At 38.8% G+C, this 18,281-nt stretch overlaps 1 protein-coding gene across 1 annotated transcript in view; it reads left to right on the top strand.

The window, feature by feature from the left end:
• The window catches only part of ITCH (itchy E3 ubiquitin protein ligase), a 65,226-nt gene that overhangs the window by 11,387 nt on the left and 35,558 nt on the right, over positions 1–18,281 (top strand). The window contains exon 2 of the mRNA XM_082491150.1: positions 15,920–16,010. Coding sequence (XP_082347276.1) covers positions 15,941–16,010 — 70 coding nt within the window. The 5' untranslated portion in view covers positions 15,920–15,940. The remainder of the gene's footprint in view (positions 1–15,919; positions 16,011–18,281) is intronic.

Raw genomic sequence — 18,281 nt, 5'->3', positions numbered from 1 at the left:
AAAAAATCACTTTTTTGTCCATAATGTATTTGGAAATGGCTCCTATGAGAATTTGCTCCTTGACCTTCCCTGGGATTGAGATGAGACTAACCAGCCTGTAAGTTCTTGGATCATTCTTCTTGCCCTTTTGAAGAAAGCATTTGCTTTTTTCAGTACTTGGGAATGTGGAGAGTCACTCAAAGCAGATGAGAGACCTTTTCACTTTTACATGGCATAGTATGGGCTTCACTGAGCTCAAACATGACTTCAGAGATTTATCAGAAATTTTAGTTTTGACAAATGTTTTTCTCTAGCACATAGAATGAATGAAAAAATAAAAACTTAAGTTTTTCAGCATGTCTGTAGATTCTTAATGCTTCAAACATTTGTATTTACACAGATAGCGGTACTCAGTTACTTGTCTTCCTTCCACGTGAAACAAATAGTTCTGTGGTCCAGCTCATTGCTTAGGCCTCAAAGAAAAACCATCTGTTACCCTATTTGAAGACACAAATAGCTTTTTTTTTTAACTTACAGCATTAATAACTCAAGTTAAATACTTACATGCTTAACATTCAATCTTAATCTATTTGACTAAAAAACCCTTATTATTTACTTAATTTTAAGTGCGGTGGTCTTGTCTTTCCAGTAGGTTTGCAGAAAAAAAAATCTAGTCTAAATTTCGTGCAGAAGAAAGCACAGCTATCCCAAAATCAGGTCTGTCCGGGTGATGGAGAGTGGGAAACTTTAGGGTTTCCTTTTCATGTTTTTATAAAGGAAAACATTCTGTGACAGAATCTCCTCTGAAACTGTCAAAACAGAGTGAAAGGTAGAAGTCTTGAAACAAAGTGACTAAGCATACTAATGCGTGAAAGTACCCATATCCACATTCACAGAATTAAAGAAAGAGAACAGAATTAATGCAAAGGAATGAGCTTGAGTCAGTGGACATAACTTAGACCTGTGGCGGTTTTCCATACCGCCAGGATGCATACCAGAGAGGCGCAGGTGAAGAGGAAACCAGGAGTGCATCTGCATTAGTGTTTTAATTGTTTTAATTTGGACAAAGAGTGCACTTTGGAAATGAATCCCCTGATTCTTCTCACAGACTGCACTTTGATTTAACTTGTGAAATAAGCTTGGGTCAAGGAAGCTGAATTATTTTTCGATGAAACTAAACTGAAAGCTGCAATCCAGCTGGTGTGGGGCTGTGGGATCAGGGTAGAGCTGTTCCAGAATAAAACTCCAGAAATGTATACAATGTCGGTATTGGGTCTACAGACCTTTCTTACTCCCTGGCTTCACTTCTGTCACATTGCACTGCTTGCTGATGTGGACTTGGTACAGCAAATCAGATTAAGGAAGGTACAGTGAGAGTTCAAAGACTGTCATTGCTGGGAAAAGGCTGTTGCCATTCTAAAAGATGCCATAACAAAAAAGAGACAGGTTGACTACCTTATTTCTGAAAGGTGTGTGCCAGGAATTTTTAGAAAGATCAGTGTACAGGAGGTGAAAAATGGGTCTGTCACAAAATAGGAATCTGTTTTGGCAAGTGTTTCCCTCAGTGAAGCTTAGAAGCCGTAAGACAACGTAATAAGCTAACACAAGCTAAAAGGGAACAGACCTATTTTTAAATACAACTTTTAGAAAGGAATTATTCTGATTTTCCTTGAATGTGTGCAATATGAACAAGTGCAGAAAAGAGGAAGCAGTAAAAGTCTTGAAGAAGAAAAAAAGAAACAATCGAAAAGAAACTTAGATTGATACAAAGGGAAGCATTTATGTGGATTTTTATTGACAAAAGGTGCAGGCAAACATGTATCCTAAGGTGTTAAAGGAATAGCTATTACATTCACTAAACCCAGAATTATTTTTGGAAAATGGTGAGGTGGAGAGTGCTTCAGAAGGAGTTAGCTTAGAAGCTCTTCCCAGTCTCTCAATTGAGAGCCGTATGAAATGAATGTATAAACATCTACTGGAAAAATGATTACACTTCTAAGGATTAAATCATGTAACAAAATAAATCTTGTCATATAAAATGTTTTTTTAGAACTATTAGATTTGCCCTCTGGTTTTAGGAAAGCAGTTTGATTTATGGTGGGCATGAAGTCCTGAAAGTAGTAAATTATCTTGACTGTGAGAAATCTCTCATGAAATGAAAGCTGCTTATACTTGAACTTGATTGAAAAGTGACTGCTTAGGGTAGAAAAGGCAGTTGTCTTCGGAGTTCACCTGTTTCACTTTATTCACTCTAAATCTCTGTATTATTGCAAATATCAAAAGGAACAAAATTTCTAAGGAATGCATTTTTAGGTAACTTCATATTTTAACTTTGTTAAATATGTTTTGTTTCTCTTGATAAGTTTTAGCAGCAGTATGGCAGGGATATGTGAAAGGCCTGAGATGTTAGGATTGTAAGGCATTTGTGCACATTTACACATTAGAAAAATAGGATACGCATATGTGTAAAGCCACAGAGACGCTCACTTTGTTGTTATTGTATCTGGAAACTTGAATATCTTTTGAGATACCTTTATTACAACTTGCATCTCGCTACTAGTTTTGTGTACTCAACATTTTTATGAGACTCTGATCAGCTAGGTCTAACTTTGAAGTTGGCCCTGTTCTGGGAGGGCATTGGACAGGATGACCTCCAGAGGTCCTTTCCAGCCTAAACTATTGTATGGTTCTATTAAAAAACCCCATATTTTGGGGGAGGAAATTAGAAAGTAATTCATAGAAGTGTGTTCTCATTTTAAGATACCTGTGTTTGCTTATATGCTCTTTCAGGAACACATTTTCATTTATGTTATTTTCAGTTCATTTTTAGATAGTTTTTCTTAATGCACAACATAGGAGAGAACAAAAATATACATAGGAAAGTTCTGAGAGATAAGATATAAATGCTGCTTGACAGTTGTTTAGACTATGTTCAGAAATATCTGAGAGTAAAACCAAGCAAACTCTTCTCAACCTGTGTGAAATTTTTCACAAGGCTTTCTACCACAGCTTTAAAGTTACTGACTGTTCTATGTATTTTGTCTCCCTGTCCTTAATTTTCTAGGCACTTCATAACAGACAAAATTTTGGGGTTTTAATGGTGCATTTTTTTATTTTTCAAGTTTTGTTCATGTGTTTTATGTGAAATAACTTCTAATCCTTGAATATCTTTGTTTTAAATTTGGAAATGTCAATTTGTGTTTTTCCTGACTATTTCTACTGACTCCTTGCATATCGGGAAAACTGTTAAAACTGCAAAAAGATGGGTGAAAGGAAAGTAATTTGAAATATCGCTTTCAGGCAATAATCAGTTAATAGATTACAAGTAAGAAAATTGCTTAAAGGGGGGAAAATAGCTTATAATTTTGCCTTAATATTTTTGCTCTGGGTGATCACATTAGGTTTATTTCATTGCCCTAATTAAAAATTATTGAATAGCTTATTGCTTGTGGATTTATGTGAACATCTCTTCTCACTACTGTCGTGTAGCTAAAGCAGTGATAAGCGGAACCCTCCAGGTAAATTCTTTCCTCCCCTTTCCTATAGCAACAGGCAGGAAGAGAATTTGAGTAAAGTTCTTAAGAAGATTTCTTTTTGATGCTTTCACAGTAAGGTCCAAAATAACCTGTTGCTAATATCACCATTAATGTTTGACTGAGATGCTTAAGACTAGGTTTTTTGCTTTGTAGGAACCTCTTAGCCTCGGAGCCAGCTGAAGTGTAAACGTAGCTGTAGTGCTAAATGAGATTTTATATGGCAGACAACAAAAAATATCATTGCTTTTGGTAACTGTGTTTTGTAACTGTCTTGGACTACTTCTTTTCAATGCTTCTTTGTACTCAAAGTTGTGCTTTGTGATAAGATTTGAGTAGCGTTGAGGAATTTAATCTCCGAATTACAAAACAAGTGCAGGTGTTTCTACAGTTAGGGTGCAATCTTACTTTGGTAAACCATAACCAATCTCCATGCTGTAGAATATTGTGTTTGTGAAACATCTGCAGTTCAAAGAAAGCACCAATGCTTTGGGATACTTAGTCAGCTTATTGTTAAACAGTGATTGCTTGTAACTTTCTGGCCACTCAGTCTTCTTTTCCCTTGAGACAATTCTCTTCCGAGGCTACCACTGGAAAATGTTGTTTATACTTTCTAGGTACTTTCTTTTTAGAAACCTGGAAATAAAACAAAGTTGTTTTTTAAAAGTGAAATATAAAAAGGCTTTTTGCCTGTTAGGGCTCTGTCAATACACATCTGTCAATTACATTGCCTCAGTCTTTGTAACTGTCTTTCCTTCCTCTCTGAGGAAGGATGTCCCTGAAGTTACAGCACAGATTATTTTTTTTTAACCTGCATTTCCACAAAGCTCCATATAGGGCATGGTTCACAGTGCAAGGAAGTGGAAGGATTAAGAGGGAAAGCTGTAATTAATTTCTACAAGATGTGAGAGTTCCAATTGCTAGAACTTGATGCCTTTTTGTTAGAGATCTATAATAACAGTCTAACAGTCCTAATAACAGGAAAGGTCAGAGGAACTTTGGTATTTGGAGATGTTAAAAGGGTATTTCCTTATGAAAGAAGAATATTGGCCATTCTGAGAAGCTGTTTCACTATATCGTCAGTCAGGTTCTGGAACCTCTTCAGGGCATCAACTCTCAGATCATAATACTGTCAGCTGGTAAGTTTCAGATCATGAGTTTAATTTGTACGTTGGAAACTGGACTTCCTCTAAACCATCCTACAAGAAATGTGATGCAACTGAAATGTGATGGCCACAGTAGACCAGTGTGATGGGTTAACCATGGCTGGCTGCCAGGTGCCCACCGAGCTGCGCTCTCGCTCTCCCTCCTCAGCAGGAAGAGGATAAAATATCATTGGAAGAGCTCATTAGTTGTGATAAGGATGTGGAGATCACTCACCAGTTACCATCGTGCAAAACAGGCTTGGCTTTGGGGAGATTAATTTATTGCCAATTAAAAATAGTAGGATAGTAAAAAATAAAAACAAAACTAAAAACATCTTCCCCCCACTTCCCCCTTTTTTTCCGGGCTCAATTTCACTCCTTCATTCCCAACCCTTCTACCTCCTCCCTGCCCCAAGCAGCACAGGGGAGTAGGGAATGGTGGTTGTGGTCAGTTCATAACACTTTGTATTTGCCAGTCCGTCATCCTCACACTTTTCCTCTGCTCTGGTGTGGGCTCCCTCTCATGGGATACAGTCCTTCACAAATTTCTCCAATGTGGGTCCTTCCCATGCGCTGCAGTTCTTCACAAACTGCTTCAGCATGGGCCCTTTACATAGGGTGCAGTCCTTCAGGAACGGACTCCTGCAGTGTGGGTCCCTCGTGGGCCACAGGTCCTGCCAGAAAACCTGCTCCCACCTGGACTCCTCTCCACAGGTTCTGCCAGGAGCCTGCTCCTGTGTGGGCGGTCCACGGACTGCGGCTTCCTTCAGGGCACATCCACCTCCTCCAGCGTGGGATCCTCCACAGGCTGTAGGTGGATATCTGCTCCATTGTGGACCTTCATGGGCTGCAGGGGGACAGCGTGCTTCACCATGGTCTTCTCCGTGGGCTGTGGGGATCTCTCTGCTCTGTTGCCTGAAGCACCTCCTTCCTCTCCTTCACAGACCTTGGTGTTTGCATAGTAGTTTCTCTCACATTTTCTCACTCCTTTCTCACAGAGCTGCTGTGCAGTGGTTTTTACCTTTTCTTAAATGTGTTATCACAGGGCAGTACCAGCATCACTGATGGGCTCAGCTTTGGGCAACGGTGGGTCCATTTTGGAGCTGGCTCTGTCTGACGTGGGTCTTTTCTCACAGTGGCCACCCCTGCAGACCCCTGCTCCCAAAGCCTTGCCACATAAATCCGATACAACCACCTAGTATGGAGACAGGTTTGGGGCTAAATTTGCTGAGTTGTCTTTGATAGGTTAAATAAAAAATATTCTGTACTCATACCCTTGGGGATTTGTTACTCCATCAAGAAAAGGCACCCAACAGTGATTTAAAAATCTTGACCTGTAGGGTAAGCTTCCAGAGGAGGGGACCTGAGAAAATAGTTTTGCCCATAGTGAAATGGATAAAAGCACAAATCGTTATAAACAAACTCCTAATTTGTGAGTAGATTGTCGGCCCATGATAATACCCAGGTACTTTCTGACATTAGAGTAGGAGGCTTGAATATCTGGGTTTCTTGAATGAAAAGCAATTTGTCTTGCTTTGTGAGTAGCAAGGTAACTGCTTACCTTCAGTCCACAGATTGTAACATTGTTCTGGTTGTGCACTACCACTGAAAAATTTTCCTGAAGCCGTATCACAGAAGTATGAAGGTGAAATGTAACTTTGAGTCAATGCAGTCTTGTGTGGAAACTATAATATTACAAAAGATTTTTTAAAAAGAGTTTAAAAGGCAAAAATGGATTTCTAAAAGCAGTGGTTTGTAAAATGCAGGAGTTAATCCAGTCCATGTCCAGTAAATCCAGCAGTTTAAAAAAATCTGTTTAAGTTTGAGTTGCGATGGCAGTTTCACTGTCTTCTCCTCTGTCTTCCTAATACCAGTTTAATTCTCTCTCCTGTGGCTTAACGTGCATGCCAACTTTAATATATCTTGTTTTCCAACGGTGGTATTTAAGAACCAGCCTCTTTAAGTATTGCTCTATTTCTAAGATTACAGCAGTGAACCAGTTTTAGCTTCGTGGTTTGCATATATGAATTGTTGTCCTCTTTGAAATGGATTGTACCATGCAAAGGAAATGGCTGAAATAAAAATAGACTATCTCTTTGTTTTTACAAATGGTTTTAATTATCTCGTGCAGCTCTCTGCAGTGGCTTTCCTTGCCAGGCCTTTTGGAATCAAGCGAAAGGCATATGATGTTCATGTACATTTTTGTCTTTTTTTTTTTTTTTTTTCCTCTTTGAGCATTTCTTAGAAGTTAGTAAAAGCTAACATCCTTTTAGTTACAAAGGAGAGTTAGTGGCAAAGCCTGTTTTGTCCCTTTTGTCCTGCCTGCCACAGTTTCAGTCTAAGAACAGCTTGTGGTTGGGGAATTAATGATGTACTACTGAAAGGGGAAAAAAATCCTGTCAAATTACATGATTTTTTTTTTTTAAATTTTGTATATGGCAGTACTGTGTTTTTTACATATTTTTTTCCCCCAATTCTTCTATTCAGTATCAAATATGTATGTAGAAAAAAGTCATATGAAATATTTCTGCTGAGGTGCGGGTTATACAGGCAGGCTTCTTGGTGCATAGAAATGCTAATGAATGAATTCTCTATAATTTTGATGTATGTCTTTGGTTTGAGAGGCCTGAAGACACAGGTTAATTTGGTTTGCAAGCAGTGTTGTTGGAAGCATTTTTCTCTGCAGGTTGAAGTTGATGGACCAGTTTTTCTAATCTGAACAGTTTGCATAAGGAACACTGGTGATCCCTGGTATTGAGGTAAAAGTTACAGCATGAATGTCACTTGGTGTCTGGTGACAACGTTTCCAGAGTTATTCTGTCTTTCCTTGGGCAATGTCTTTGTTTTGATTGTCAGGTTTAATGTTTTTCAGCTTTTCTGACTTAGAAACTTTGGATTCAGAAGAATTTCCCATGTTCAGTTCCCTTTTGAAGTGGTAGATATTTAGGAAAAACAAGGAATCGGCGCTGAGGATTAGTGTTGCATAAATAATTGTCTGAGTGCTTTTAGGAAAAGTGTTTAAGGCTGTTTGTCTGTAGTTCCTTAGTCTTTGCTACTTTAATTTTAAGTGTGTTCATGACAGAATAGAACCATTTTTTGATCCTGTCATAGGATGTCAATATTGTATCAAACTGATTATTGTTCATGTTGTGTATGAGGTTGCAGGAAATTAGTGTAACACATCTCAGTGTGAGACTTTACAGGAAGGGAATGTGGTATTTACTCTTAAAGTCTCAAATCAATTTTACCTACTCACACTCATTCTCTCATGCATTTTGTTTACTCTTTCACTCTCCTGTACTCACAAGCACCAGGACGTTTTTGTGTGCTGAGGTGGTATAGTCAGTGTCTCTTATGTGCACCATGGAGGATGGATGGAACTAATGGTATCTGTCAACTGCTTATCGTGCTTTGGGTTCCTTTTGGTGACAACAAACTGCTTTATAGACACATGTTTTATATCCCTTGGGAGTCAAGAGTTGTTCTACACTCATCCTTTGCTTTGGAATCTAGCTTATTTCAGCCTCCATAAATCTTAAGTGAAGGCTAAGGCTAGTTGTTTTTTCCTGATTTGGAATATCCATATCTTTACAGCTACAGTATGTTTTCCTGTTGGGCTAACAGGAAAAGGAATGACATATGTGATGTGCCGTAACCCTCTTGGGACGCTCCTCTCTGTAAAGCACAGGATCTTTCTGCTGGTCAGTCATCTCTGCTGTAGTCTTATCAGAATGAAGGCATCCTGGTCTCGGCACAAACATGTCTCAGTTTTATTGCTGCAAGAAGTGTCCTTTGTTATCAATAAAAGCCGTTCTTCCAACTTTTGTTTTGCTGGTTTTGCTGATTTATACATGCACCTTTCCATTCCATCTTTGTTCATACCAATCTTAACATCTCCATTGCAATTCTCTACGAGGTATGTTTACTTGTAGCAGTAGAACATCCAATAGAAACGTTTAGATAATAATCTAGAATAGTTTCAGATAATCTCACTCATAAAATATAATTAGACCTGTTGATTTAAAGGAGATGTGACTTCTGACTCTTACATACCACTGTACTTTGAAACGGTGTAGAAATGTGGTTTCTGTGTCGAGCCAAAAGTACAATGGATCATATATATTTTATACATGAATAGGGAAAAATGTAGAATATATATTTTTAAGGCAGCATAATGGATGAAGTTGCTGCTTCAATGTCAAGGATTTCTCATTAGCAAGTCTGTAGTAGGGAAAGGACAGAAGTTGGGCAGCTCTTCTCTGCATATGTTTTGTGGTTTCTATATCTTGCTTTTCCCTCATTGCAGCCTCTGAAGGTCATGTCACTTGGGTCGCTTCCCAAACTGATTAAAGTGTATTTCCCACAAATATATTTTTAGCTAGTATATTGAATTGGCTCAAGTGTTGTCTTTGAGTCTGCAGCTCACTCATTCTTATCAGAACAGCTGCCTGCATGTAAGCTTTGTAAATAGCTGAAGGGAGTGTGCACGCAGCGAAGGGGCGGTGTGTGCCTGTAGAGCTACTGGGTGTATCGGCGGCTCGAATCTGGTGAGTACAGTTACCGATAGCAGTGGCGGTATGACAGCGACAGCTCAGTAATTCAACCTAGAGTCTGGTTTTGGACCCAGTATGCACTGTATTTCACATTTGTTCAAAAAAACAATTAAGGCGCCTGGATTTTAAATTTCAACAGCTGTATTATGGCAGAGACTGCTTTGATTTTGCTGCATTTGCAGTGAATAGGTGTAGTGCTGCTCACATGCGGTAATGGCCAAGGGAGCTAAGCTGCATTCTGCTCTTAAAACCCTCTTTGTTTCCATTGCCTATATAAATATCCCTTGATGCAAACCTCATAATTGCTTCCCTTTCCTACGTGGACTCAACGCTGTTATAATCTGTGTCTATTCTTTTCTTCCTGGTTGATTACTCAGCAATTTCTTTCTTTCTGTATGTCTTCTTACTTGCTTGGGCAAAAGTGACCATGTCTTTAAAACTTATTTTAGGGGAAAAAATGATAAAAATGTAAAACAATAAAAACAGCTTTGTCAAGCCACTTTTTACTTTAAAGATGAAACTTGAACAGTTAAAGTAACTGCAAATTTGCTGAACAAGTTGCCAACCTAGCTGTCTCTGCCTAGGCTTACTGGGTAATTATATCAAACACTGAAGAGAAAAGAACTTTTCCACAATATGCATGCCTTCAATTAAAAAGAGGTTTCAGTGTTTTGGGGAAAGGGGAGAAAGCATTTGTATTTAACTTCTCACACACACAAAATTGCAGTAATAATGCAAACAGGTGACTTTGAACTTTCACTGAAATATCTAGTTTAATCTCTTCATAATTGTTGGTAACTCACATACTTGTTGATTTAAAAAACAAAACAAAACAAAAAAACCTGTTGTAACGGGGACATGGTACATGTTGCATGCAGTTTTTTTAAACAGAGTTTTGTGTTTTTGTGTATTTTACTTTTTTTTTTTCCCAAAAGTCTGTATTCCTGTGTTACACAGCAAGGTTTTTCAAAACCATTGTTAAAATTACTGGGTATGTTAAAGACATTTTTCATTATGCAAATTTTACTGAATTATTGAAAAAGTAAATACACTTTGAATTGGGACACCTGTAAGAAGCAGTTTAGCCTGTTCTTAAAATTAATTACTAAACATACGGCTTACAGCAGGCAACAATGTGCAATTATTTCAGTATTTTTTAAATTATAAAGAGCATGTGCCAACATATTTTCAAAGCTATGCATGTATAATATGCAGTCACAGGATTTCATTTTGACCTAGTTGTGTCTTCTATTCTTTCAAATAAATATGAAACAAAATTACCTTCTTTGACAAGTCAGTTCTTTAACAGATGAATTCCATTACTGAATAAAGTCACCCTAAGTTAAATTGGTGCGACACTCTAAAGATCTCTCAAGCCTTTGATAGCATTTTTCTTCTATTTATATTCCCTGATTTTGTGGGGTAAGAAGCTCCTTCCCTCCTCTTCTCTTACTTTGCTTCAACAAAGAAGCACTCAAAGCAACTTTTCTCCCCACTCTTTCTCATGATTTGTTGAAAGACAAATAAATGAGGGTCCTCCCTTTCTGCCTTGCTTTTTCTGAAACTGTTTGTAGCATCTGGGCTATGCTCCTCTAGAATTTCTTCCTTCTTCCAAACCCCTCACAAAAACCTCTGGAGATGAAGCTTGCCATCTTGAATTAAAATGCTGGTGAAGATGACGCAGTTTGGCCTAACAGCATCAGGTGCCATAGGGGAGGCTTCTGAGAAAGCACTAGAGGTGGAATTCAAAGAACTGAAGCCCCAGAGGATGCGAGGAGCCAGTTTCCTACTGTGAGGTGGATTTATTTTAAGCAATGTTTGTTCAAACCTGCCTGAGTACAAACAATGGCCTGTGCAATTGTGAAGCTGGGCATAATTTATCTAATAATCTACACATTATGGGAGCATGTTATAAAAACAAACCAACCTGCCTGGGAGTAGGTATGCAGCCACTGAAGAAATTCAGGCAAGCGTTTTAATGGTTTATTTTTAATGACAAGAAGATAGTAATTCTGTATTATTATATCTTTTTATATGCTAGATAACTTGTTCATTTCTAAGAAAATTATACTTACGTGATTGTGCTCTGAGCATCTGTTACACTGCCCGGCTCTGTCACAGCTTTCAAACCTTTCAACTAATGTTTCTAAATTTCAAATTCTGGCAGGTTTCTGGGAAGTGGGTAGCAGTCTCTGAGGGGAAAAAATGACAATATGAGCTTACTATAAATTAAAACCAGAACAATAAAGCAAACAAAACAATTCCCTAAATATTTATGAATATGTGTGTAATTTTCTACTGTAGAAAAAAGCTTGAGTATGCATTCTCAATTGTTTGGAATGACGGTTTCAACTTGTGGAAGTACTTGTTGCCTTACAATGAATTGATAAAGCAGACATACCTAGTTTATAATGATTTCACAACTTTATATTTTTGTTCATAAAATGATTACTTATAACGTAGTTTGAAAGCAATCATTATATTCCTTTCTACTGGCAAGGGGTCCAGAGGTCTAGTACAGTTATAATGCTTGTTGGTCTTCACACACGATGGCCTGTTTGCATCCAGTTGGTGACAGAACTACTTGTCTTTAAGACATTTGCTTTTCGCAGAATCCTCAATATTCTTTCTATTGTAATAAAACTAAATGGAAATACTTTAATGATTGAGGAGTGTATGTTGTCTTATTTTGTGATTAAGTTTATAAGTAGCCCTAGGGTGGTTTTGAGTTGAAATCATATGCAGTGTTACAATTAAAAATAGCCATTAATACAGTAGTTTCTTACCAAACAGATTTAATTTGTGTGTATTTGTTACATAAACAAAGAGGAGTTAAATACTAAAAATTAAGTTTAAATGTAGAAATGAGCTGAATTTGTGTGACTTGTGGGTTTATTGTCTTTTGCAGTCTCTTTGTGCTTCTTCAAAGTGTAGTTCATTAATCATCGTGGGTTCTTACTTGATTAGTTAATGTATTTTAGCCTTGTTCCTGAAGAAAAGGAGGTGTATACAATTCCACCTGCTAATCCTGTTCTGTTCTCTTCCTCCCCTTTTTCTGTGTGTTGCACTACATACTTTCTTAGTTGCTGATCCATTCCAGCTAAAAATTGATGGAGGTATCAAAGTTGATTAAATTTCTATGAGTTATGAAAAATCTGGGTAGAGTATATACATGTATGGTAGGGAAGTGACTTGAATTAGTCCCTGGCTGAGAGAGAAGCTGCAGTGTGAGTTCCGTGATTATTCCTTGCTGGATGCCTGGCTTGGAACCAGCTATTCTGCTTGCCGGGTCTTTTTCAGCTGGCAGTTAAGGGGAGCAGAAGATTGTTGCTTGTTGTTTCTTCCTCTGGTAGTCTCCCTTTTTCTGGTTAACTAGCAGAGCTTGCTTTAAGTGAAGAGCCTCTGGATTTTAGCAAGAGTGCAGTAAAATAAAACTCTCGGTTTTATTGTTCAAAAATAATTAGAAACTTTATGGCAGCTGAGAGAACTAAACAATGTCTGATGTAGTTTGGGGGGTTTTTTTAGAAGTATTGGGAGACAATAGATTCTTGACATTTTACTTAAGCTAGTTAGTGAAAACTGACTCAGTAGGTACAGGCTTGCACATATATGCTAACTCAACAAATATTTGCAGGACAGTAATTTCAGATGTGATTAAGCGGCTAGAATTTTTTCTGCATATTCTCAATGAAAATGATCAAATGGTAATAAAATTTTAATGAGTGTATTTTGCAGGCTTAGAAATGAAAGTTAGCTTTAACGTGTGCTTCTGAATGAATGTGGTATGCTGTATGTGCTTACTGTGTGATTTCAATTGAAAATTATCACCTTTAGTAATAGTATTTGTATTATGTACAGTATTGATTGTCCAGGTGGAAAATGGCAGCTCCTCTGTAAAAGCAAACTCCTTTAGGCTATCCAGTGTTTCTGTATTGGTCTAGTTGCTATTCAGCTGCTTTCTTAAAGCGTAAAGGATGCCTAGCGAGTTTGATAGAACTAATCACAGGATCAGAATTAAGACTTGTTCTCTACATCTTTTAAAAATAGTCTATTTTTTAAATACTTACATTGAAAGCTTTTTCACTCTAGCAGGACTCCGATTTGTGTCATTCACTTCTGGAATCTAGTAATTAACAGTACAGAACTCCACTAATAACACTATATACTGTTTAAGCAAGTCATTAGTACCTTTTTGTGTGGTGTCATGTTCTCCAGTAGTTAACACTAACATTAGCAAGCTGCAGGATGCAAGAACTTCCCATTTTACCGCTTCTGAAATACTGTGGAATTATCGATTTCACAGTAATTGTCACAATATACAGACTTTTGCTTCAGATTGCAGCCTCTAAAAAGAAAGTTGCAATGTTCAGATCTCCTCTCCTTTCACAAGTTCTGTTTGCATGGCATGCAGAGGATAAGACACGCACTTGTTTAGACTGCTTGTGCTGTTGTCAGTTGGTAAGTTCGTACATACAGCCTTTTGTACTCAAGATACAGATATCAGCAGCTTAAGCTAACATGTTCCTTTCCTTATTGGAAATCTTTTTGTGTGCAGAAAGTGACCTGAGAGCTGGCGCGTGATATTTGATTTGCTTTGGGATTCAGATTTGGTGACTGACCAAAGATGTGCAGCAGTGGGCTTGGGAGATTTGCGTGTGCTGATCAGCCAACCCCTTGGCCAGAGCAGCTGAGCCTCGCAACACATGGGACCCCAAAGAGAGAGGTCAGACACAGATAGGGGGATGAATGGTTTTGCAGTAGGTTATGACTGCACCCTCAGCAAATTTGCCAACAACACTAAGCTGTGTGGTGTGGTCAACACACTGGAGGGAAGGGATGCCATCCAGAGGGACATGGACAGGCGTGAGAGGTTAGTCTGTGTGAACCTCTTGAAGATCAACAAGACCAAGTGCAGGGTCCTGCACCGGGGTCAGGACAATCACAAGCACAGATACAGGCTGGGCAGAGAATGGATTGAGAGAGCCCTGAAGAGAAGGACTTGGGCATGTTGGTTGATAAGCTCAACATGACCCAACAAAGTGCACTCACAGCCCAGAAAGCCACTGGCATCCCGGGCTGCATCCCCAGCAGGGCGAGGGAGGGGATTCTGCCCCTCTGCTGTGCTCTGGGGAGACCCCCCTGCACTGCTGCCTCCAGCTCGGGGGGCCTCAACATAAGAAGGACATAGACCTGTTGGAGCGGGTCCAGAGGAGGCCATGGAGATGCTGCGAGGGCTGGAGCCCCTCTGCTGAGAGGACAGGCTGGGAGAGTTGGGGGGGTTCAGCCTGGAGAAGAGAAAGTTCCGGGCAGACCTTAGAGCCCCTTCCAGTGCCTAAAGGGGCTCCAGGAGAGCTGGGGAGGGACTCTTGATAAGGAAGGAGAGCCATAGGATGAGGTGTAATGGTTTTAAACTGAAAGAGAGGAGATTTAGATTAGATATTAGGAAGAAATTTTTCACTCTGAGGGTGGTGAGCCCCTGGCACAGGTTGCCCAGAGAAGCTGTGGCTGCCCCATCCCTGGGGGTGTTCAAGGCCAGGTTGGACGGGGCTTGGAGCAACCTGGGCTGGTGGGAGGTGTCCCTGCCCAGGGCAGGGGGTGGAACTGGATGATCTTCAAGGTCCCTTCCAACTCTAACCATTCTATGATTCTATGACCATGTAAGACAGTGAGGAAATGGGACAAAGGAGGGAACACAACATGAGGGGGGGAGATGGATAAGTAGTCTGAAAGTTGTATCCAGCAGGTAATTTGGAGTCTTCAATAACTCATTCATTTTCCAGTGGGTAATCTGCTGTTCAGGACTTACTGATATATGCCTAGTTTAGTCAGCTGAAAATGTGTTTTAAAAATGAATAGGAGACTGGGATACCTGGATATTTCCAGTGATGTCTATTTTTAATATAATAGCACACCATTTCATTTCTGTTTGTTAATATTGAGGCTATATGATGCACGTTGTCCGCTTTCTCCCCACTGCCCCCCAAAACCAAATACTGAACTGAATTAATTTTCAAGAACAGTAGGAACGCCTGCTTGCTTTGGTTGGTGCTGGGAGGATCAGGCTGGCGCAGGTGTGAGGGCTGGGGTGTGCTAAGAGGGAAGGTTGGGCTGTAAAGGAAGGTTTTCTTACCCTATTTCAGAAGTGATGGATTTCCTCTTTTACTGAAGTGCTTTGTAGAATTACAGCCTCTGTCTGTAGACTTGATCAGACCAAGTGAAAACAAAAGACATACAGAAGCAGGTATTTTTAAATTTGGAATTAACTTTTTAATTTAATAAGTAATTTTCAACCTTTTTTTTTTTATTGTAGTCTTCTTTTTTTTTTATAAACTCAAGTGATACTTGTCATGGGAAAATAAACTTCTTACCCAGGACTTACGACATCAAAATAGGCAGATATTTTCAGACACAAGAGGTACAGCAAACTTTGCGATTAGAACATCATTCGTTCTCAGTTAATTGGCAAATTGAAGGGACAAAATCAAAAGACCTTTTTTGCCTAGAACATGAATATTTACAGATCATGTAATCGTAGAGACTGAGCCCTTTGTAAACCACTTTCTGTACTTTGAAGAAATGGAAAGGAACTAGAAAGAAAACAAGTGTGGTGGTTTTGTTTGCGATATAATGTATCTACATGTCAAAAAGCAGATGGTTTAATTTTTTTACTTTCTCAGGATTCAAATGTTTACATTGTATCTTCATCCAGATTCAAGATCCAGCCCGTATTATGGCTGGCAGTGGATCCAGATCAGGACCATCCAGTGGGTTTTCCATGAAATCTCAGCTTCAAATCACTGGTAAGCCTTTCGAAAGGATATATCTTTTCTGGTTAGAAATGTAAAAGTGTTTTTCCCACAATTAACCGGAAGTTACTAGTATGCTGTATTTCAGGAAGTTTTGAGTTGTACAAAACCCAAGAGAATTTGCACAATAAAATTCATGGTGTTACGCCATCATTACTTGGCAAAAATATAGCTATTTTATTCAGGATTTTATCAAAAATGCATTTTGAAATGATAGGTTTTTGTGTTAGAAAAAGGAATACTTCTTGAATGCTGCTAAGTAAATTGTACAGAACAGTCCTCTGTGAAATATAATAATGTAATACGATATTGCTTTCAGATACTAATATTTGACATAATACCAAATCTAACACTTTCTCCTAACAGTCTTTTTACATCTCAGGCTACTGAATCTGAACTGCTGTTTGTTAAATTGGACTTATTGACTCTACCTTGTTACACGTTTTTATGGCCACCATTGTAAAGGAGCTTTAATAAAAATGTTGGTGAGAATATTACTGTAACTGAGCATCTGTAGATTTCATAGGAATGGATTTACATGACATGCTTTGCTTTTTGTAGTGCCTCACCAACAGAGCAGCAGTAGAAACTTAATTACCAAGTTTTCCTCACTTTTGCTCTCTGACAGTTTTTACTGAAGTGTAGAGGTTGAATCCTGGGAATGGGAGATCTGTGGATGCGTGCAGATCTGTGCTTAGAAGCGTCGAGGGGAAATTTTGCACCCACAGTGTGGAAGATCTGTGGGTATATGCAGAAGTTTCACAAAGTTGATATTGTGGGGATGAAAAAAATTGTCAAAATAGATGGGAAAGCTTTAGACTAGAAAGGAGGTTGGAACTGAGTAAGTTATGCTGGTTCTAGCTGTCACACTGAGGTCACAGGCTTGTTTTTTCTCAGTAGGCCATGAGACTTTAAGAGAAATCTTGTCCCTACAGGCTGATACTGGGGAGAAAAATTGAAGAGGTTTGGAAGGAGGTACATCCTCCGCATAGCCATGGAGAGCAGAGCTGAGGATTGAAGCGGTGATTGCTCTCTAAGGCTTGCTCTGTTAGACGCCTGTGACTCGCATAAAGAAAGTGAAGTTGAAGAAATGTCTCAGTGTTTAGAATTGAGACTATTAAGATGTTTGAACAGTTCTTAGTTTCTGTAGTTCAGCCACAGTCTGCAAGCAAACTATTTCCTGTGCGAGCAGGTGTTACCTTTTGATAGGCATTTGTGTAAACAGCACCCCCCACATGCCCTCCCCTCCCTGTTCTGCTGTCTTTGTTAGTTTTAAATCAACTTTCAGGTTATCTTGGTAAGAAACTTGAAAGTAGGTACGAGACTGATGATTTGTGCTGCCTTGATGTCTTTGATGATAGCTAGTGATGTTGAGGCATGAGATACTGTGGTATAGAAGTATTGGAGACATGAAGGGAAGGGGAGCTATTTGTGAAAATTAGTACTAGCTAACTGAAGCTAATTTCTGTAAGATGTCCGTAATATGTAAGGAGTTTCCCTTGGGAGCAGTTCAGAGCAGTTTATACTAAGCTACTTCTCTAAATCTCTAAAGGAGCATAGACTATAAAGGGAATCTAGGTAGATTAGCCATATGGGCTTGAATTAGTCATCTTTTTTTAAGGATGTAGTGCAGCTGAGGTGGGTGACAAAAACACAGGAGACCAAGTTGTCATTTGTTAGAACAGAGTGAAGTTCACTGGCCACTTGGAAATGACAATTTCTTTGTCTTAAGTACTGTTTCGTACAACTGTGGTGTGTCGGGGGTAGACTTATGCCCACACAGGCTTCTTTGGCTGAATGGAGGCAACATAGCCACAGTGATCAGAAAAAACAGGAATGTTTCAGTCAATGATGTTGAATGTTTTGGCGTTTGTTTTTTTTTTTTTTAAAAAAAAAAAAAGACAAAAACAAAACAACCACACAAAAAAAAAAAAAAAACAAAACAAAAAAAAACAAAACAAAAAAAAAAACCAAACCAACCAAACAAGACACTGTACTACACTCCCAAATCAAAGCTGTAGAGCTGCAGGTCCTGTCCAGGTTTTGTTGCTTCTATAACAATAGGTAGTTATTGGAACACAGTTTCCCTTAAATTAGCTTTTCTGTAAGTTTGCTTTGATACAGAAAAATTAACACAAAGTTCTTTTTCTTAATGATGTTATTTTGACCAGAAGTAGTGTCAGTTTTCCATGATTCCTTAATGAGAAAGACAGATCACGTATTGAGCTTTTTGAACAAGCAAGCGTAATAAACTCCAGGGATTCT

This window comes from Vanellus vanellus, assembly GCF_965231255.1.
Source record: "Vanellus vanellus genome assembly, chromosome: 15".
Lineage (NCBI taxonomy): Eukaryota > Metazoa > Chordata > Aves > Charadriiformes > Charadriidae > Vanellus > Vanellus vanellus.
The sequence above is the reverse complement of the archived record's forward strand: the minus strand, read 5'-3'. Positions and strand labels throughout refer to the sequence as shown.